This window comes from Chenopodium quinoa, unplaced genomic scaffold, assembly GCF_001683475.1.
Source record: "Chenopodium quinoa cultivar QQ74 unplaced genomic scaffold, ASM168347v1, whole genome shotgun sequence".
Taxonomy (NCBI): Eukaryota; Viridiplantae; Streptophyta; class Magnoliopsida; order Caryophyllales; family Amaranthaceae; genus Chenopodium; species Chenopodium quinoa.
Window position 1 is genome coordinate 5114516 of NW_018745003.1, and position 22608 is coordinate 5137123.

General features: G+C 36.1%; 3 protein-coding genes across 3 annotated transcripts; 1 reads left to right on the top strand and 2 right to left on the bottom strand.

Moving 5' to 3' along the window:
* The first annotated feature begins 1044 nt into the window (after nt 1-1044).
* On the top strand, nt 1045-4460 carry LOC110708070 (probable protein phosphatase 2C 27). The gene is made up of 4 exons (XM_021886174.1): nt 1045-1533; nt 2449-2652; nt 2939-3150; nt 3675-4460. Exons 1-4 carry the CDS (start codon nt 1399-1401, stop codon nt 4237-4239), a joined length of 1116 nt encoding a protein of 371 aa, XP_021741866.1. The 5' UTR covers nt 1045-1398; the 3' UTR covers nt 4240-4460.
* A 1506-nt stretch (nt 4461-5966) lies between these two features.
* LOC110708071 (putative glycerol-3-phosphate transporter 5) lies at nt 5967-8400 on the bottom strand. The gene is made up of 2 exons (XM_021886176.1): nt 7143-8400; nt 5967-7037 (listed from the first exon to the last, which is right to left on the bottom strand). The coding sequence occupies exons 1-2, from the start codon at nt 8110-8112 to the stop codon at nt 6502-6504; spliced, it is 1506 nt and encodes a 501-aa protein (XP_021741868.1). The 5' UTR covers nt 8113-8400; the 3' UTR covers nt 5967-6501.
* Nucleotides 8401-11569: 3169 nt separating this feature from the next.
* On the bottom strand, nt 11570-16983 carry LOC110708072. The gene is made up of 8 exons (XM_021886177.1): nt 16514-16983; nt 16290-16411; nt 14941-16039; nt 14336-14427; nt 13782-13856; nt 13631-13692; nt 12818-12887; nt 11570-12710 (listed from the first exon to the last, which is right to left on the bottom strand). The coding sequence occupies exons 1-8, from the start codon at nt 16632-16634 to the stop codon at nt 11898-11900; spliced, it is 2454 nt and encodes an 817-aa protein (XP_021741869.1). The 5' UTR covers nt 16635-16983; the 3' UTR covers nt 11570-11897.
* Nucleotides 16984-22608: the final 5625 nt, after the last annotated feature.

Genomic DNA, 22608 nt, shown 5'->3' on the forward strand with positions numbered 1-22608 from the left:
CTTGTATGTTATTTTGGAGAAAAATCTTGTGGTTATTGGTACAAAGTACTATTAATGTATGGGTTTTTGTTATATATACCTAGCTTAAAGATGGGTTGTATACGCAACGATTAGCTTAGAATAATAACGCCAAATGAAAATGAGTAGTGTTGTGATTTATGAGTGACTCTCTCCTAATACCATGTCCAACTTGTGGTTGAAGTTGGAATGAATTATAATTGCATGTTTTAAATATAAAAAGCCACGCTTTCTTTATGATCAACTAATTTTTCTTCAATAATTTTTTACTTTTTTATAGAAGTATTCTAGTTGTTGAATACCTACTTCAACTTGCATGTTTTAGTCTTTGACTGTGTAAATTGTTTAATTATCTTTATGAACCCCTACACCCCCAACAACTGCATTATACTACTCCGTATTTAATGAAGACTTTAATTTGGTCTATTAAAAGTAATATCGGCTTGAAGTTAGGTTCAACACACAACCAAAAATGTAAAGTTCAAAGAAGTTCCATGACTATTCAAAGGAATACTAAATAGGAGAAAAAACATGTTGCTTATTACTTACTTTTTTACTATCTTAGGACTATCAGCTTGTGCATGCTCAATGGACAACCAAAGAGGGATGAGTGGATGACCGACAAACATCATAAAAGAGAATTACGAGACTACTCTCAATTTCTAGATTTATTCAATCCTAAATATAATGACAAACAAACTACTCCGTACTTGGTAAAAATGATCAGAGGAAGTCAATTACTTATTACTCTCGATCGACTTTTATTATAAAGGCAAATTGCTAAAAGAGCATTAACACAATATTTTGACTAATATATCAAAAAGTCGTAACATTTATCTTATCATACGAGTGTTATTATAGATACCTTATTCGAAGTATTTTTTATAATAATATTTTAATAAAATTATTAATCTTATGTTTATTCAACCCGTCAAATAAAAAATAATAAAAATGACCTGATGACCATTTTTTATGAAATTGTTTTTTTTTTTTTTATGCATCTTTTTATTAAATTGTGTCCCAACCTAAAATTCAGAAAAATAAAATCTGGAAAAAAACCAGAAACTCTACAAAATTCTCTGTCCTGTTTCAAAAACAACCCACCAACCAAACTCTGTTAAACTTGACAGCATCCTACAATTTTTATTTATTTTTTTATTTTCTGGAAAAAAAAAGATGTCATGAAATATGCTCAGAATCTTTTCTGCTGAGCTACCCCAATTATAATTTCACCTCAATTTCTCTCCCCTCTTATTTAGGCACTCTCTCTCTTTCTGCAACTGCAAGTGCAAGTGATCCAGGTCCGTTGCTTTTGGCATCAGCAGAATTACAAGTTGCAAAGTTGCAGCTGTAACACTTGCATACTTGTATTATTATATAATGTGCGTGCAAGACTTTGAGTCAACTGATGAACATTTGCACAAAACTGATAACAATAATCACAACAATTTCTTGATTACCCAGATGGATTCGGAGAATTCTGCTGCTACTCCTAACTCTGTTTCTTCTCCTGCTGTAAGAACATTCTCTTTCTCTCTCTCCTCTTTTTCTGTCTTGTTGGCTGTTTGTTTTAATTTCATTGAATATGAATTTGGTTTTTTTGATTGATTTCTATGTTAGATTACTTGCATTGGTGATCAAGGTAGTAAGGGTGTTCTGGAATTTTATTTTTTTATTTTTTTAAATTTATAAATTTATATGAATGAATAGAAAGTTTGCTTCTTTTATAAGGTAAGCATCAATAATTAGTGGGTCTAAATTCCTCCCTTTTTCCCCTTTTTGGAAAATCACTAATTTGGTATGTTTTTCTGTTTTTTTTTTTTCCTCTTGAATTTTTTTGCTGTCAATTTGAGTATATGCAACATAATTCCCAGTTTTTATGGTTTGAGTTTAATTGACTTGTTTTAGATAAACTTGTTCTGTTGTTGGTCTTGTAATTCAGGATCTAGTTTATTGTTTGAGCAATTGGAACCAAATTCATATTGTTGGTAGATAGAATGGAAGTGGGAGTTCAATTGTTTGAACTATGAAGTATGATGTTCATTTGAAATTTTTGTTAAGATTCCTAGGTAATATACTGTTTCATCTGTTTGTAGCTTAATATTGGGGACATTTCAGCCCCATATTATCAATAATTACACCTCCTTTACAAAATTGTTGGTGTAATTGTTGATGATCAAATGGCCAAGATAGATATTTATCGTTTTAACTGACTGATTAAGCGACCATTGTTGGGGTAATTTACTATTTACGATGCATTATGTAATGGGTATTAGTATGCTGTAATATCACATACTGTTTGTATGTTACTGTTTTTTTGGGCGGGGATGCAATGCAATTCTGATTCTTGTAGCATCAACTCTTGGCTTAATGGTGAAACCCCTTTTTATGTGCTAATATCATTTTTTATTTTGTAATTTACTACTTCAGCTAGAAAGCATTAGTGAAGAAAGAACAGTTGTTTTAGATGAAAGTCCGAATCTGTCAATGGAGTTCCTTCCTACCCTTCGATCAGGAGAGTGGTCTGATATTGGAGGACGTGATTACATGGAAGATACACATGTATGTATAGCTGATTTAGCCAAGAATCTGGGCAGTGAAATGGTTGATGAAGAATCTGTGTCTTTCTATGGGGTAAGTTGCCTACTTTATCACTTAATCTTGAGGAAACATCTTTATTTCACTCTAATACTCAATAGATCATGAGTTGATTAGTTGGAAAAAGAAATAATTACTTTTATAATGAAACAGATAGCTAGAAATTGGAATTTTCTCCTTGCAGTCCTTTCATGTCCTAGGATTATGCAGATCACAGTGATTTTAGAGTTGAAATGGTTTGTTGTAATTATAAATTTATGGTTATGCATAGCACTTAGCATATTTTGCGTCAAGCAGTGTATAACAGGAGTTCTATGAACAGGTATTCGATGGTCATGGAGGAAAAGCTGCTGCACAATTTGTCCGTGAACATCTCCCTAGAGTCATAGTTGAAGATTCTGATTTCCCTTTAGAGCTTGAGAAAGTGATCACAAGGTCATTCATCAAGACTGATACTGCATTTGCTAAGTCATGTCCTGTTGGGTCTTCCCTATCTTCTGGAACTACTGCTATCACTGCAATGATCTTTGGGAGGTAGGTTACTGTAGTTCATTTATCTCGGTTTTGCTTGGTGAATGTTATTTGATCTTTATCAACTGAAACTGTGCTTCTGCTTTTACTTTTTCATAGTTCCAATATTCTTCTTTAGAAATTTTTTATTCCTTGTCTTGCTGATGAGCCAAAGTACTATGACTAGATAAACAGATTATTTGATGATTTATGAGCATTGCAGCCAGAAAAAATATCATGGGTCATGGGAATCTGTATGGCACAGTGATTGGTGAATCTTATATGGTCAGCAGTCGTGTATAATTGTGCTTCTGCTTTTACACATATTTAGAAATTATTTTTCTGCTAGTTCTTGAAACCATCTTGAATGTTGAGACCGTGAGAGTCAACTAGAAGAGTAGGAGATGAGATTATGTACATCTTGGACTTGACTTCCCTAGGCTATATCCCATGTCTGATGTCATTATTCCTGTTTTTTGCTGTTGCTGTAGCTTATGATGTGCTTTCCTCAATTCTTTGTGTGTTGAATAATGTGACATTTTGGTCAGATCTTTACTTGTAGCAAATGCTGGAGATAGCCGAGCAGTTCTTTCTCGACGTGGAATGGCTTTGGAGATGTCTAAAGATCACAGGGCCTGCTGTAGAAATGAATTGATGAGGGTAGAATCGCTGGGAGGATATGTTGATGAAGATGGGTATCTTAACGGGCAATTGGGTGTAACAAGGGCTCTTGGAAATTGGCATCTTGAGGGAATGAAAGACATTGATAAAAAGGGTGGACCTCTGAGTGCGGAGCCAGAACTTAAACTTGTGACATTGACCAAGGAAGATGAGTTTTTGATCATTGGATGTGATGGTATATGGGAAGTTTTCAGCAACCAAAATGCGGTGGATTTTGTTCGAAAGCGGCTTCAAAGGCATAATGATATGAAGCTGTGCTGTAAGGAAGTAGTAGAGGAAGCGATTAAGCGGGGGGCAATGGATAATTTGACAGTTGTTATTGTAAGCTTTCACTTGGATCCACCTCCAGCAATTGTGCCACAAAGAATGAGGTTCAGAAGAAGCATTTCTGCTGAGGGGCTTCAGAACATTAGGAATATACTGGAAGGTTAGAAAAACTAATGTTACTTTATAAGAAATAGAATGATCAGTAAATATAGACTGATTTATTGAGCTGCTATATTAAGCTGCCCAGCCTGCTTCTAGCTCTATTTGTAATGTCTGTACATTAACTATTCTTGAACACGAGTTAGCTGAACATACCTGAATAGTGATATTCAATATGTTAGCTCATATTCATTCCATCTGAATACAATAGTCACATTTTTATGAAATAATATGATTATTTATGATTGAATTTTTCAAAATGCCCATAATTTTAAAATTTATTGATAGATACACTTGAGAGAGTAATGTATGTTACAGTAAAATCATGTTATATATGATTGTTTTTGGACAGGGAGATCAAGATTAAGGGCTAGCCATTTGTAGTCCGACTATGATTATCCTTGGAATCAATTGGCAAAATTAAGTGTGCATTAATATTTGGCATTGTTGTTCTATTTAGCCCATAAACAGCGATGTTTGTGCTAAAGTTAGTGACATCTCAAATAACCCCTCCTTGGAATATTGCAATTCGAGCACAGAACCATTACATATTTACATGGCTGCAGACATTACAGTCTGCACTTTGCGCATCATTTGATTTTCATTGCTTATTTAAACAAAAATCACGTTCACGGAATCAACCATCACCTTGCAATGAATTCTTAGAAAGAGTGATTTGTTTACCTTAGTAAGCTCTCCACCGTTTATGCCTTAGGTGGTCTTTCCAGAATTGTCAAACATTTGTTTAGTTTTCCCCTCGGCACGCCATAAAGAGGTTGAGGTGCCCGGGGTACACCCTATGTGCTTACTACATTTTTGGAATATTTTTGAGAAATTCATCGGAAAGCATATATTATGGCCTATGTATTTCGCACCTGGAACATAATGAGACCGAGGTTTTTCCCAAGGATCAACGAGACCTAGGAAGGCCATTAGAGTGGTTGGAACTATCTTTTGCCGCACTCGATAACTAAAGCAAGGAATTTTTGAAAAAAACCCATAATTGAACCGAATTCATTCTCATGACGTTGTTATGGTCCAAAATAAACTTTTATGACTGCAAGGACACCTCTTGCGTAAATTTTCTTTCTGTTAAAATTTCCCAAAATTGGTCTGAGAGCGTGGATTATAGTCTTCAATTTTTGACAATTTTTGACTTTTTCGGTCATGAAAATGAAAGGGGCCGGTATTCTTCATGCGGTCCCCACAAGACCACAGAAGACCAATTTGGTCGCTAGAAACTTGTCATGCACGCTACTCTTCACTAACAATGCAAATGAATTTTGAATATCCATAAATTCACACCAAATCAGTATAAGGCTTTTGCACATAGATATTGGTAGGCTTGTTATGGTTTCAAACTAGCTTTTATGTCCCTAGAGAATGAGTTAAATTCAACTTCAAGGCTACATTGAAATTTCATCGAAATTTTGTTGCATTCAGAGTCAAGAGCTGCAAGAGATGGTTCCAACCAGCAACTTGCCATCCCGATGTTTTGTTATAAAGTAACGGGAAGGACCTTATCGAGTTCAAAAAACTCTTCGAGGGCTAATTTGAAGGCTATACAATTCAAGAAATCGGATCATTTAGACCCGGTGTTGAAAACTAAGGTGATGGAAGGGAGGCATCTGGGGACATATAATGTTGCTAAATGTATAATGTACCCACCATTCGGTAACAAATAGAGCTCAAGGCTCAACAACAAAGATGGACAAGTGATTAATCAAGGTGAAAGCACCGCAAAGTCTCAGAAGATGTATTTATCCAATGTAACAAAAACATGGAGTACATTATAATATTATTTGTGAATTTAAGTAAATACTTAACAAGTCACAAACTCACAATGATCAAGAGCTATCTTTATCAATACCTAAAAAGAGATGTCAATGCATCTGTCCAAAAACCTACAGGAAATTGAGAGCTAAAAAGAATGCATGTACAGATGTACTGATGCTTCAATTCTATTATAAATTCTCCAAAAAATGTGATACAGACTGCAATTTTAGAGATTCCACGATATGAAGAAATGTTCCACAAGACTGAAGCTATCCTCGGGAAAAATCATGAGGGGAAACCATCTGTATGAAAAAAGAACCAAAATGTACACACCTCTTTGCAGTATAAAATCTGGGACACTATGGAATAACACCCGACTTTGCAGCCAATGTGATGCAATCATGGATTGTCAAAAATTCTCCATGCTTGTCGATTTGATGTGCGGTAAGAGCACCTTACTCAAGATATACAACAGGAAATCGATACGATTGATTAATGAGCTGTTTCGTTCATTTGTAATCTAGATTTCCTCTCTGTTAGCTCAGACTTCACAGCAGGAACCAAGGACAGTGCTGCTATGAAGATTGAAGTAATAAGCATGGCAAACACAGTATTCCAACCACTGGTGGAAATATAACCAACTAGAACTGGACCAATAGCGGCCCCAACAGAACCAGTGCCATCTATTATTGCCGTGACTGTAGCCAATGCACGTGAATTCCCTCTAATTGCAGTCTGTGTCCCAAGATCAGCAGCCACAGCTGTGGTTATGAGAGCATAAGGTCCGTTCACAAGTGAGCCCGTAAGAAACATCAAAATGTTATTGGCAAACATTGAGCTACTCCCATAAACACGGTAGAGAACAAGAGCTGGAACTGATAACAGGAGAAATGAAACAGAGGTAATTGCCCGAGCTTCAAGTTTGTCAGAAAGCAAACCAGCCAAAACACCTCCAAGAACACCACCAAAGTCAAATATGGTTGAAAGCAATCCAGCAGTTTCATGAGACAAGTGCACACCAGCAACAGCTTCAAATCCATAACAAAATAAAATCCATGTCAAAACTGAATATTCCAATTATCTGCACTGAGAAACACCAAAACCAGTAACTCAAAAGTTAGATGCATTATTACCTGTGTGCCTTATATAGAATGGTAGCCAATACAGAAACGTGTACGCCACAAGCTTGGAAAAGAACAGGCAGATTGCAAAAGATGCAACTCCGGGCAGTTTCCAAGCTTCTATAAACCCGATTGCATCCAAAGAATTGATTTCCTCCTCTTCAAGAGGCTTTACTTCTTCCAGGGGACTTGAATCCTTGGATTGGAGGAGACCCAAATGTTCAGCTTCCCCATGATCAGAAGCCTCAATTGGGTTCAACTCGATTTCGCTTGGAAGTGACAAACCAATAATCTCAGGGCTCACAGCAAGAAACAAATACACAAGAATTCCAATCAAAAACAAAAAGAATCCAGGCCAAAAGAAGGACCAACCCCACCCAAATTTCAACATGGACGAGGCAACAATCGAACCCAAAATATTCCCAATAGAAGTGTGGGAGTTCCAAACCCCCATGATCAGACCTCTCTTAGATTTTCCAAACCAATTACTGACAACAGAAACTACAGAAGGCCAACCAGTAGACTGAGAAAAACCACACAAAATCTGAACAACAACAAAATACAAGAAACTATGAATTTGAAACCAATACCCAAATCCAAAAGCCACAGTAAAAAGAGCACTAAGCAACATCCCAGATGAAAGAAACAATCTAAGATCAAGAGTATCAGCAAAATGGCCAGAAAAGAACATCCCAATTGCATAAGAAGATAAGAAAGCTAGATCAAGCTCACCTAATCGATGAGTTCCTCGAGTTCCATTAAAAGGAGGCCATCCCTTTTCAGAATTAGCCAAATCATGAAGTGGGGTGCTGCCATTTCTGGAGATTTCAGGTCCAAGGACTGATTTGACAATGCTTGGGGGTTTGCGAGAAGCGTGTAGAGAGGCGTAGGCGAAGAAGGTGATGGTCAAGATTACAGTTTTCTGGAAAAATAGGCTTTTTGGGAGAAGATTAGCGAGAGACGGCGGTGAATTGGGTGCCATTTTCGCGATTTGGGAAATTTGAGACTTGTCTCAATTTCTGTTGTTGAATACCAATTGAGTGTTATTAACGTCTTCTTTCTTGCTGGTGCATACTGTAACTAAAAATTGGAAAGTGGCCGGTGGGAGATTCACATATTTGTTCCCAAATTATTGCAATATTTAACTTTTGTTTTTTTTACTCAAGTTTGGTGCTTAGTTTTATTCATTGCAATATTCCAAATTTCCAATGAAATAAGTTTGGTGTTTATTTCCCTTTAAAAAAAAAAAAAAAAAGGTGTTAGGTGTTTATTTATTCACTGCAACGAAATTATCCCTAGTAAAAAGGAGCTCTTTCCCAAATTAAAGTCAAGAAGAACCGCAATTCCCAAATTGCAGCCAAAGTTTTAAGAATTCCCAAAGTACCGTCCACGTCACCGGTTCAGGGGGAAGAAATTTTAAATCCGGTCTACAGCAAAACCGCTACCTGAAGTAGCGGTTTTTACTAATAAACCGCTACTTCAGGTAGCGGTTTCTTTTTAATAAACCGCTACTTCAAGTAGCGGTTTTTGTTTAATAAACCGCTACTTCAAGTAGCGGTTTTCTAACAGGTATAATTTCCTGTTTAATAAACCGCTGATCTTCTTGTTTGTGGTAAGTGCCCTAATTATTTTTTGTATTCAGTTATTGGGTTTGTTGTTGTTATTGAGTTTGTTGTTGTTATTGAGTTTCAGAATTGTATGTATGTGTTGTTGTTGTTGGTTTTGGTTGTGTTGTTGTTGTTAGTGTTCTTGTTTATTGTTGTTGTTATTGAGTTTCGGTTTTGGTTGTGTTGTTGTTGTTAGTGTTCTTGTTTATTGTTGTTGTTATTGAGTTTCAGAATTGTATGTATGTTTGTGGTTGGTTTTGGTTGTTGTTGTTGATTTACTTACCTTACATATAACCCTTGTAGAATTATTAATGGTTTCGATCACATTACTCAGTTTAGGTTGCTATAATTGCTGATTTTGAAAGTGAAAATAGAGCTTCTATACACAAAGTACATGAGCTCAAAGTACATGTAGTCATGACTTATGCCCATGTTGAGCTTCAAGAGGTATTAAGACCTTCATAGCTCAGTTTAGGTTGCTATAATTGTGTAGTTTGCTTGCTTGATGTTAGGACATTGCCACACTGTTAATGAATTTTTGCAATCTAATATCTTTGATTAATAATGGTCTTTTCTAGAATGAAACATGGAGGTTCCGAACTACCCTCTATATTGCTATTGGGGTGGAGAAATTGTCCACAAAGATAGCGATATAACATATAGGGGTGGGAATCAAAAATTTGTGTTTGTACATTCTGCGATGACATATTCACAAGTTCTGAACAAGCTATATGAAGAATTGAGTGTTGATCCTAGAGGTGTGGAGTTGAAGGTGGTTATGCGTTATCCTATGGCTGGGGCATATGTTGTAATTCCGTTAAATGACGACAACGCTGTTAGAGCTATGTGGATTGCTGTGACTCAGAGTTCTTCTGTTGCAATGCAATTGTTCATTGAACAAGTTCCAAAGGAGCCAGTTGTGCAAACTAACACTGGTTCCTTTCAGGGGATGGATTTTTTTTGGTAGTGTGGATCAACCGTTTTCCACTGGTGTTCAAAGTGTGGGCATAGGGTCATTCACAAGAATGCTTGTTGATCCACATTATGTCAATGACCATCTCTCACAGTTTAGGTCTCCGGCCTCATCGCCTAATGTTGGAACCTCGACAAGCACACAACCACAAGGCATTCTTGATTCTCTTGACCCAAACAATGTTGATGTATTTGGCGATGCAGAGATGAATGACACTGATGAAGATGATGATGATGAGGTAATTGAAGCTCGTGATAAGGCAATTAAAGGAAGCGCCCCCACTTCAGACTTCAATGAAGTGGCGCAAGTTGATCCTCGTTTGAATAACTCATGGATGTCTTGGTTAGGAAATGAGACATATAACAATGGGGGAGAAATGAAATGGATGAGCGTCCCAATCGTGTGAAGAAGGCATGCAGTGTTTGTCGGCGACCTGGGCATAACAAGACTGGTCATTACTCCACCTTCGCAGGAGCGCCCCCCGAGTCATTACCAGCCAGCTACCTCTGACCTCCTGCTTGTATGAACTTCACTTCATTTCAATCTAGTTCTTACGTTTTTGATTTCATTTTACTAACATTAAAACTACACTTAAATGTAGGCACATGCATTTGCTGATTTGCACGTCCAGCTATCGGGAGCTACTGAGACCATCTCCCACTTGCCACCAGAGACGGCTATACCATTTGCCATACAGACGATGCAGGGTTTTACATCATTTTGTGGCCAAACCTTGTCTAGGGTGGGGCAGTCACACCTTATTCAGCAGCCTCGACCGTCCACGTCTTCATCTTCTACTGTGCACACTATGCCGATCAGACCACCACCTCATCGTGGAGGCCATTCAGCACGTGCCTTCCGTCCACCGACTCCTTCTCAGCATACTATCATGACATCTCCTCCACTAGTGCATCGCCAGTATCAGAGAAACCGACGGCGTAGCAACACTACGTCTGGGGTTGGAGTTGGCCTGGATGACATTCCAGAGGAGACAGCTGCATCATCTTCATCGTCACCTCATGGGAAGAAGCAACGCCCGAGCTAAGTGTATATTTTGGAACTATACTAATTTTTTTGTAAATGCTTAGAATTGGATTTTGTTATATTTAATCAATTGAAAAATATTCGACTTTGCAATTTCGACTTCCTTAGATCTTCATAAACTTGTTATTTATGGTGGTTGTGTTGAAAATATGCTATATATCTCATGTTTTACAGGTACACAACTTGCAGGTTTTTTTTTTGAGTGATTATGCAAGTTTGAAAAAAAAAACCAGTCCAGGGTAAACCGCTACTTCAAGTAGCGGTTTTTCAAAGTAAACCGCTACTTGAAGTAGCGGTTTTCCAAAATAAACCGCTACATAAAATAGCGGTTTTTTGTAAACAAACCGCTACTTCAAGTAGCGGTTTTAAACTAAGAAACCGCTACTTGAAGTGGCGGTTTATTGCAAAGAAACCGCTACTTCAAGTAGCGGTTTACCCTGGACCGGAAAAAAAAAAACCGGTTTTTTAACCAGTGCTTACGTGGACGGTAGAATGGAAAAATAAAAAGATTTGGCTGCAATTTGGGAATTGCGGTTCTTCTTGACTTTAATTTGGGAAAGAGCTCAGTAAAAAGTACTTCATTCAATGAGTTAAAAAATCATGTACACCGTATTGTATATATTTGTATATAGCTAAATTGATAAAACTTTGATATTCATATGTATCTATGTCGGATTTGATAAAACAGTATAGATATGAAGTATATTGTTTTAATGTTTTCATGAGCTCATTTTAATGGGATAAAGACTATTTTTTTTGTAAAGGTAAATGAACCTTGTTGTTTTCTTACATGACACATTTAGGGTTCAATTCTATTTGGTGGTAACGAGATACCTTTATTGCTTTAAAAGATTTAAAATCCATTTAATTGACATCAGATTACAGACTAAAAACTTGAAATGCACCCAGCATCACATATTTTTATCATCAATTTACATGCTATCTAAGAGTTTAACAGTACATGAACCTAAAGCAGTTCACTGTTAAATAACTATAAATTTGATTATATCTGTTGACCTCAATCGACGACTTTGGGATCATCCTACAAGGCTATAAGCAGAGCTGTAATGCAGCAGCAGTGGGAGAGACTGGGCAAATCGGCATTTGAACACAAGCTTTTAGAGATCATATGACTTATGACCTTTAACCTTCAGCGCCCAAGCCTCTGGCTTTAGGGCGTCTCACAGCTGCCAATGGGGTAACTATGCCTTGAGAATCTCTGCCCAAACCCATTCCTTCAACAAATCCCATCTTTGCCATCATCTTTGACCCAAACCCTTTAGTATGCTTCTCAAAAGCACCAATCTTTGGAGTGGAATTTCTGGCTGATCCACCTTTTGGAGTGGAACTCCTCGATGATCCACCTTTTGGAGTGAAATTCCTCACTGATCCACCTTTTGGAGTGGAATTCCTGGCTGATCTGACATTTGGAGTGGAATTCCTAGCTGATCCTCCACTTGTAGTTATGTTCACAGTTTCGCTGCTATTTTCAACAAATGCCATTCCTAATCCTAGAGATTTGGGTCGTTGAATCACCTCGATGGGTGATGCCATTCCCTTCCCTTCTTTCCCCAAACCTTCACCTTCCACATATCCCATCTTAGCCATCATCTTTGAACCAAATCCCTTGGTGTGAACTTCGAATGAGCCAATCATTGATGGGGAATTGTCTACAGCTTTGATTTCTTGAGGGGAGTTGTCATTTAGTCCAACAGTGCTGACAGGGACGATCTCCGGTTGAATTACACCACAGGGGACAAATGACACTGGCTGATTGTATCCTCCAGGCTTTGTCCCACTCCTTATCTTCCCACTCTTGCTGCTGCAGCTGCCTTGTTGGTCAGCCAATTTCTTGGTAAATTTTTTCTGAGCAGACCCACTACGGACATGGGCACGGGTACTTTGAGGAGTATTAACCAATGGGAAATCAGCATCATCCTTGCTGGATCCAATCAGCTGTGGATAAAAAATGCACCAGTCCATGAATCAGAATGTTAAACCGACGTTGGAATGAGAAGATAATTTCATGTTTGACTTTCTACAGACTGCTGAGATGAACCTACCTTCTCTAGACGAATTTCATCACTTGCAGATGGCATAGAGGTGTGTTGTGTTCGACTTACAGTTACAAACCTAGACAAAAGGCAAATGTCAGGGCAAGAGTAGATCAAAGCATACCAAGTTCATATAGGATGGGCATAGACGAATAGGTCCAAGTATTAAGATAAACCTGACACTCTCTTCAGTCAAGATTAACAGACAGTACAGTCGCAGCATCATTTTGCATAGTACAATGTATTCTATTTATCCCAAACAGATTATATTTTTTCTAACACAATCCATAAGTCAACTATTTTATGGAAGTGGAAAGTTTGTATCATCTGTCATATGAGAGTTAAAATTTCCAATAAAGTTCCTCCAAATCCACAAGGACATGTCATCAATAAACAAAATAATTATATAAGCAATCTAATAGCGTACGCAAAATAATTATTAGTGCATAAAAGCTCATGTAGCAGATTATGCACATCACAAACGACCAAAAAATGCCAAATTTGGTGATAAAAAAAGGCCTTAAGGTTAGGTTAAAACAGAGTTCTAGACCACATATCCAAGAAAGGAGGACATTGTCCTTGCAACACTGTAAATAAGTTGCCACCTAATGCAAGTCAAAGTAGATAAGTACATATCACAAAGCTAGTGATGCCTAAGTCTTTTTGCTTGTCTTACTGTGTTGGACTAACTAGCTTACAAAGTTACAATTCCATGATAGCAGATGACTCAAACTTCAAACTGCTAAAACCTTCACAGCAGCTAAAATAAAATGATCAGGAAAACCAGCAACTTTTCAAAATATTACGGAAATCAGAACATACCTTTTCTTGCCAGAACCTAGGCAGCCACTTTTCAAACGATATATTGCAGCCAGTCGTTGTACCTATAAGTACCCAAAGAGTTCCTATTAAATCAAAACATCCGGTATATAGCCACATAGGAAGTCAGAACCAAGAATGCGGGTCAACATACCTGAGAACAATCCCGAGGGGGCATAGGAGGAAAGGATACTATATCTATGTTACTTAAAACCATATGCTTCAGCTTCTAAAAAGCAGAAAGTTTAGATAGTTAGCAGGAAAGATCACATAAGTCAAAATCATAGTTATGAAAATCTAAAAATATCAGAGGAAAAAAAGAGCTATAATCAAATGACTTGAGACATCAATGTTAATTTTATTCTTATAAGCCTCCAAAAATTTATTGTATAGTTTAATTAAGTATGAATGTTAACCTTATTAGCTCATGAGTGCCAATCTTTACCATAAGCTGGTGAGGAAAGGCACCAAAGTCAATAAAGAGGTAGCTACTTAATAATATATAAGCAAATCCTCACAAAAGATAGCTAAGATTATCCTACATATTAATCAATAGTCAATTATATAAAAAAAAAAGAAAAAGAAAAGAAAAAAAAAAGAAAAAAAAGAGGAAGAGAGAGAAAGAGAGAAAGTAGAGTTTAGGAGAGAATATTCCCTCCAGAAAAAGCTCCACTTTAGTATAGATATGTAGAAAGATATATAGATTACCGAGTTTAATTGTTCAAGATCAACACCACGACGCAACATCCTCTCCCTACGCTTCACTGCTATCATCTCTTTACGGTGTTTCTTCTTTTCACCTGGAAAATCAGTAATCAAAATAGTAGCAAGGTTTAAATAACCATGAATGCAAATTCTAATAACTCAGTGAAGAACTAAAGATTCTATTATACTTATAATAGAATCCTGAAGAAATTGACAACCATTCTATCGGAAGACAAACTATGTTTCAAAATAGCAGAAGCAGGATTTGTTGCCTAATCAACCAGCATAGATAACAAATGCCTTCATTATTAACCAATTTCAAAAAAAAAAAAAAAAACAACAGCAACACATAAAAACACTAACAACCCATAAATAATAAGTGGTAATATATGTCAGTAAATTTAACTTGTAAGATATACATTATCAATTTAAAGGTGGCCTGCTGTATTAAAGGGTAATAAGTCTGAAGAAAAAGCAATACTTAAGATGGACATTTGCATGAAACTTTCCTACAAAATTTACCTATAGTCTCAACACGAATATACCAACAGTCAGATGGGCTATAAGCGTACTCTACTAATCCCTAATTAACAATGAAAGACCAATACCTGGAAACCTCCCGAACCTTTTGCTTTTCTGCCCTTCAGAAGGCCATGACTGAGGAAATTGAGCAACATGCTTCTTCTTTGCAGATTGTCGTCTTGGATCCTTAACTAGCATTAAATCATCCATAGCTGAAGACCAATCAACATCAGTTCCCTTTGACTTAGACTTGACTGGAGGCTTCTTTTTTGAACGCTGTTTTTGCCTACCGTACTCCCTAGATGCTTCTTGAAGGGCAACACCACTCAATTTTTTTAAAGTTTCTCCATATGCATCGCTGCTAGAATCATCATCAGTATCATCACCAAGCACTTGATTATCAAGATCCTGTAATGCTAACCACTTGGACTTTAAAATTTGACTGCTTCCTCCTATTCCATCCACGTAATCATCCATGATGGCATCATCAATATCAGAATCAAAGTCTGAGCTACCTTCAGAATCACTGTCAGATGATCCAGAAGAGCTCCCCTCATCAGATGAATCCTCTTCTTCCTCCTCCTCATTGTCATCAGAAATATCTTGGGTGTACAATTTCACACCTCCAATTGACACAAATGCAGAATTTTTTTTAGATGCTGGTGTCTTATCTGATATATCATGAAGGAAAGCAGAACCATCCTCATCTTTATCTTGATCCATAGAGCCCTCATCATTGCCATCCTCCTCAATCTCATTGGTGGAAAAACCATTGCTCCACTCTCTTCCCTTAAGGACAATTGTCTGTGACAACTCTCCACTAGCTGAATTTTCTAGGATATTAGAGAAACCCAATCCTGTATGCAACTGCTCTTCTTCTTCTTCTTCCTCTTCGTCGTCGTCTTCTTCTTCTTCATCCATCATACCAGATGACAACTCAGTAACACAAGGGATTTCGTCTTGTTCATCAGCAAACCCCAATCCACTGTGAGAACTCTCCCCCAATACAAAATCAGAATTATACTCATAACGATATTCCACCTCAGAAGGCACCATTGACGGTGATACGTCTTCAAAAGCAAAAACCCTGTTTTCTTTCGAGCCTAATAGGATAACTGGCTGCAATCCATTTGATCTACCCTCTTCATCTTTTCCCCCAATGCAAGATTCTGATTGCCCAACAGCCTATCATATAACAAATTTACTAATTCAGACGTTGAATTTTGATCTAAAAATTTCAAAGCATACATTTTCATAGTTTGAGCTATAAAATCATGTACAGTATTTACAAGTGGTTAAAAATAATCAAATTTTAACAACAATAACTTAAATTAATTATTAGTAGTGAACACTAACCTATCAGACGATTCATTCAAACACCACAAAACAGAAATAAATTTCAGTACCAAAAAAAAAAAAGGATGAATGATGATACCTTGAAATCAATAGAAGGGTAATCATAGCGATAAAAATTAGGTGGGGATTTTTCCACAGCAGCCTTAGAATCAGAAATCGACCCATTTTTAGTATTCCCGGATCTTAAATTCGAATTTTTGCCTGCAATTGAACATTCTATAATTTCCCAAAATAAAAAAAAAAAACTGAAAAAACTAATTTAAAACCCAGTGAATAATTATGAGAAAGAAGAAAGGAAGAAACCTCGGCGAGGAGTAGAAGAAAGCGGGGAATCCAATCCAGCCAAAATGCCACCTTCAACGAAAAGGGATTGTTGTCTTCTCGGTTTTGATTTGTTGACAGGTTTTCGTTTACCACCGCCCATTGAAAATTCCTAACTTTGATAATCGGTTTTCTGGGTTTTTGTAAAATGCGGTGGTGACTCAGTGAGTCGCTGCCGAGTTGCGGAGGCGCCACTAGTAGAGTTGAGATATATAGATGATTTGTGGAATTAGTTTGGCCAATTGGGGATTTTGGCCTTGGGGCTCAAGGTATCTTCACTTCAAGCCCAAACGGAATATGGAATATTCAAGATTTTCATTTTTTTTTTTCCCCTTCTCTAAATTAGGGTAATGTAATTAGGCTTAGCCCGTTTTGTTGTGAACTTGGGCTTATGGACAAGCCATATTTTTCCTTTGAATGCTCATCTTGAGGGTTAACTATTGGCTATTACTCCCTTTCAATTAGTAGACAACAATTCTCACAATGACTATATTTCTATCTTGAAGCTATATCAAGAGGGTAGAATTCAATTAATTAACACGAACAACAAGTTTTTCTGCTTGTTTAATGTTTATTGAGGGGTTTGATAACTTAAGTATGGGTCCTCAAAATATAAATAGTAGTTGTCTACATATAAATTAACTTGGGTGAGGAAATCGAGAATAATAGAAGTTACCTACATGAGTTAACTTGAGAAAGATGGTATCAAGTTTACTTGAAGTTACCTACATAAAAGTCAAGTCCCAAAGAAAACGATAAAGATAATTTTGTTTAGGCAAAGGTTATTATGTGCACTATAGTGCACCTAGAAATAGGTACATCATGTCTATACTTTTGAATATTTAGTAAAAAAAATTGAACACTTTACAAAAAATGAACATTTAGTAAAAAAAAAAATAGGAACACATCACAAAATATGAACATAAACATCCAATTTTATATGCTCATATTTTATAAAGAAATGTTCATTTTATATACAGTAAATATTCAGTTTATATTACAAAACTATTGAAATATTACGAGTCGGACAAACTTCTTTCAAAAAATTTATGTTTATTATATAGTGTTGTATTTAATATACTACATGTTCAAATTTGCGATTGTTCAAAAAATTTTACTAAATGTTCAAAATTTACGATTGTTTAGATTTTTTTACTAAATGTTCAAAAGTATAGGCGTGGTGCATTGCAATTGTTCAGATTTTTTTTACTAAATGTTCAAAACTGCAATTGTTCAAATTTTTTTTACTAAATGTATTAAAGTATAGCCGTGGTGCACCTTAATATTTGCGCATTAAGGGGTTATAATTTCTCTTAGATATAGACTTCTACTATTTGGGTAACAAGCCATGTTAAAATTCAAGAGATATTGAAATGGACATGGAAATCAAATAGGAAGGTGTACAAATTGATCCACTAATAGATTTTTAGAGGAGATTCAATCCCAATACCAATTTTTATTTAGGGAATTTTGACTTTTACCACCTTCAAATAACCACTTAATTGAATTTACCACCTCCAAAAAAAAAAGATTTACTTTACCACCTCATAAAAAATTAAACATCAGTTTTACCACCAATCACCTCCAACTAATGAATTCCGTCCATAAATCCGTTAGTGGGGCCTACCTTGCACACGTGTCGCCATATTATTGGGTAAGCTTTAGAAAAAAAATTAAAAAAACAAAAAAAAAAATTAAAAAACCTCATCCATCAATTGGTGGCTGCTGCCACCGTCGAGACCCCACCACCGGACCGACTACGACCAGCCCCACCACCTGACCGCTACGACCAGCCCCCCCACCTAACCGCTACCAGCCCCCACCACCTAACCGTTACGACCAACGACCCCACCACCTAATAACTACCACCGCACCGCACAGCCACAACCACCGCACCGCACCGCACAACCACCACACCGATTTCGACCCCCTTTCCACCAATTTCCGACCTCAAAACCCTAGTCGCCACCTAATCACTACGACCAATGACCCCACCACCAACTTCCGACCCCTCCCTTGCCCCCACACGAAATTCCGACCACATGAAATTCCGACCAACGACCCCACTAATCCACAACCACCGCATCGCACCGCACAGCCACAGCCCCCACACCGGATTTCGACCCCCTTTTCACCAACTTCCGACCTCAAAACCCTAGCCACCAAATTCCGACCAACCATATAGCCCCCCTAATTCCGACAACTCTTAAAACCCTAGCCACCACCAAATTCCGCACTCCTAAAACCCTAACCACCACCTAATTCCGATCACCTCCCTAGGTTACACTAAATTCCGACCCCTCCCTTGCCCCCACACGAAATTCCGACCAACCATGGTGTGTTAATTTCGTTGTCGGCTGGGTTGATATGGAAATCGGGGAAGATGAAGAAGAACCGTCAAAAAGGTGGGCCCTACTAACGGATTCATGGACGGAATCCGTTAGTTGGTGGTAAAATCGAATTTTTGGAAATTTTGGTGGTGGTAAAGTAAATCTTTTTTTTTGGAGGTGGTAAATTCAATTAAGTGGTTATTTGAAGGTGGTAAAAGTCAAAATTTCCTCTTATTTAATATACGAGGAGTAAGTGCTCAAATTAGAATAACTTGCATATATGAACAACAAAGGAGTTTAACACAAGCCACAGATTCTTTCATAGATACCGTGATATGCTTCATGAGAAAACAACAATAGAGATTCTAAATAATCATACATACCCCAGCCATAAAAGTGAAGGTTAAGGAATTTCACGCCACAAAGTACCCACGATAATGAATAGAACTGTCTCGCATGGTGACTTATGATCATTGGAACTCATACTAGTAGACCAATATCAATTAAATTTATGAACTCATTTTCACGCTTTTGATTGATTGGAGGAGTAAATAGATAAATTTTCTTTTCAAGATCAATATGGTTTGTTTTGTTATCCATGTATGAGTATATCAATTTGAAAAAGTTCGGAAAATTTGCTCTCCAATAAATTATGGTAACCAAAGAGTATAGGCTTTGGGTTAATAAGTTAAAGAGATTTTATTGAACAAGGATAATATATATAAGGTCAAAATGATAGCCTAATAGTTTTGTAAAATAAATAATTCAATAATTCAATATTAATGAAAATTATTTTAAAAATTATATTATAAAACTTTATATTAAAACCTATCTAACAACATATTTTATGATAAAATATATTTTTATTATGTTAGTAAAAAATTATGATCAAACCTAATGTATGAATAGTAAAAAAAAGTCCAACGTCTTATGTATTATGGGATGGAGGGAGTATATAGTTAGTTATATAATTTATTACAAGTACGTAGTTATTACTTACATGTGGTCACTTCCATCACTCTCCTTTCTCATACTTCTTCGTATTTCTTTACTCTGGTCTTTTATTCATCCACCCACTTTCGATTTGTTAACGGTTTGACTAGTTACTAAGCTAATTACCAACAGTGTAGGGATCCTTTAATCTAAGAGGGCTTCAAAATTTAATATTATTGTGCATTTTAGTTAAACTTTCCTGATGTATGCTTTAAGAACTCATAATGATGAATTGATGATTAATGAATACTTTGTATATATATTTATATGTTGAAATCATGCATAATTTTTTTACCTTTTGGACTAATTTTATTTTAAGGGTAATGTTATATGTAGTCTTTAGGGCTAAAAATAAGTATTTGATATCTTTTCTAATTTGTTACAATATTAATTTTAGAATGCATGACAAAATTACGCATAAATTAGCGTAATTAATGTTATATTTTTACTTGATTTTTTTTATTTTTAATATCTTATATGTAGCTCGATCTAAGGGCTATGATAACATTTTCCTTATTTTAATTAGCACATAGCCTCCAACATGTTTATGACTCTTACTCACACCAAAGTTGCCAACCCTCATTGGACCGTCGAATAATTAAGTCTAGGAAGGACACAAAGTGGGTTCAATAAATGGAATTTCCCTTTAATAGCTCATCAGTGAATTAGTTCTCCACTTCTCATCCAACCTAGCTATAAATTTTCATTACTCCTTTTGACTCCTTCCGAGTTTTTGTAAAGGTCTTATTTTGACTTTTGCACTATTCTTCTATATTATTTTGACCAATGTGTCATGTGTGTTTATCTTCCATAAGAGTAAACACAGTCATGTTGTCATTCTTGTCAATTGTTAAAAGCATTGTCTCAAATTATAGTTTTTTAACATCAACTTTTTATAAATTATTGATAATTAAAGATATCATCAATTATAATTTCTTATTGACAAATATACCAGTTAAAGTGGAACATTTAAAAAAAACCGTTTGACTCAATTCTTAAAATAAAAAAGAAAAAAAAAAATTCCTGTAACAACTAACAAGCAGAGTGAGTGGACTAGTCTAGTAGAGATATTTAAAGTCTAGGTTTGAATGAAGAGTTTAAGACGGTGGAAATGAAGGACAAAGCCAACTGCCAACAATATAATATGGTGCATGTGACAGATGTATGGCCGGCCCGGACCCGTTGGAGGCCCGCCTTTCCAGCTCTCAAATTTGGACTTCTTCTTTCCTTTTGGGGTGAGGGGACCGTTGGGCGACTTCACTTAACTTTTTCTCCCAAAAACTCAAACCTCTCTCTTTACTTTACGCTTCAAAACTAATCTGAAGTGTGTTTTGTATCAAGTGTTCGATCTTTGACGAGTGTTCCGTCACTTCCGTATACAATGTCGACATCGGTTGAGTTCTTTATGGATCAACTACCTAAGTAGTACTTCAATTTAAAGTGGCATTTTATACCATACGGAATACAAAAATTAGGTGTTTATTTGGTTGATATAGATAATATATTCGTAAAAAAACAACATAAATTTCATGGATGTTAATTTTCACCGCTTTGTCAATTATTACCTGAAATTAGTAGTGTTAATGACTCCTTTTGTAGAGCTAATGTTTTGTGAAGTAAGTCATATGACAATATTGAGGTAGGTAAGATGAATTGCCCTATTGGACCGAAACTTCACACAAGTTAACTTAAGAATAGGAGAAGGGTAAAGGAAATTCTACGACCCTCAAAGAACCTCTAGTGACGATTAAATTCGTAACCTTAAGGTTTGGAAGGCTCAGTGCTTACCAATAGGCCAATTTGTTTAGTACACAGATTGAATTTGTATTTAAGAGTAGGGGAAGGGTAAAGAAAATTCTACGTTTAAAGTGCTTCTAGAGAGGATTGAACTCATAACCTTAAGATTTGAAAGGCTCAATCATTACCAATAGGCCAAACTTTATTTGGTACAACAGATTGAATTTGAATGCCATAATCATTGGCTTATTACCATTAAGTAAAATTCTACTCCGTATGTATCTTGTATTCCATCTAGATACACTAAAATTTACATCAAAACTCTATAGGCAGAGTTAAAGAAAAGTTATATTTAAAATGCTTTAAAAACTAATGTGCTTAATAATTTGAAGAAACAAAAAGAGCATTAGTACTCTGTATAAAGATATTTAAAACTTAAGGCCCTGTTATCTTTACTTTATTTTTTGTTGAAATGAAATTATTTTACCAATATTTTATTATATTTTCTTCTTTATAGTTACTGATTTTTGTAAATTTACTAAACTATAATTATCTCTGTTTCATATAATTTGTAACGATTAGTTTACTCACACTTTATATCGTTGTAAATAATATAAAATAGAGGTAATATTATTTTAAAGTAAAGGGAATAACCTTAATTTCAGTGATTTAGAAATGAACAGATGTTAAACAAATACAAATAGAGACATGGAGTAATATACTCCGTGTTTAAACCGAGCGAACCCAAAAAATCTAAAGAAAGAAAAGAAAAAAGCAGACTAAAAAAAGAAAGAAAGAAAAAGAAAAAGGCGTGTTCCGGTAGTACGACAGCTATAATTTCTCGCAACCTCCAACTCCCTTTCTCTTTCTCTATAAAACCCTTATATATTCTCTTCCCCAAAAGAACAAGGAAATCAAAATGGCAGCCTCAGATCAAGGGATGTTCCTGCAGTACTGTGTATTCGACGGCAGTATCTCCGGCAACACTGAGATCCAACGCCGGCCTTATCACCGAAA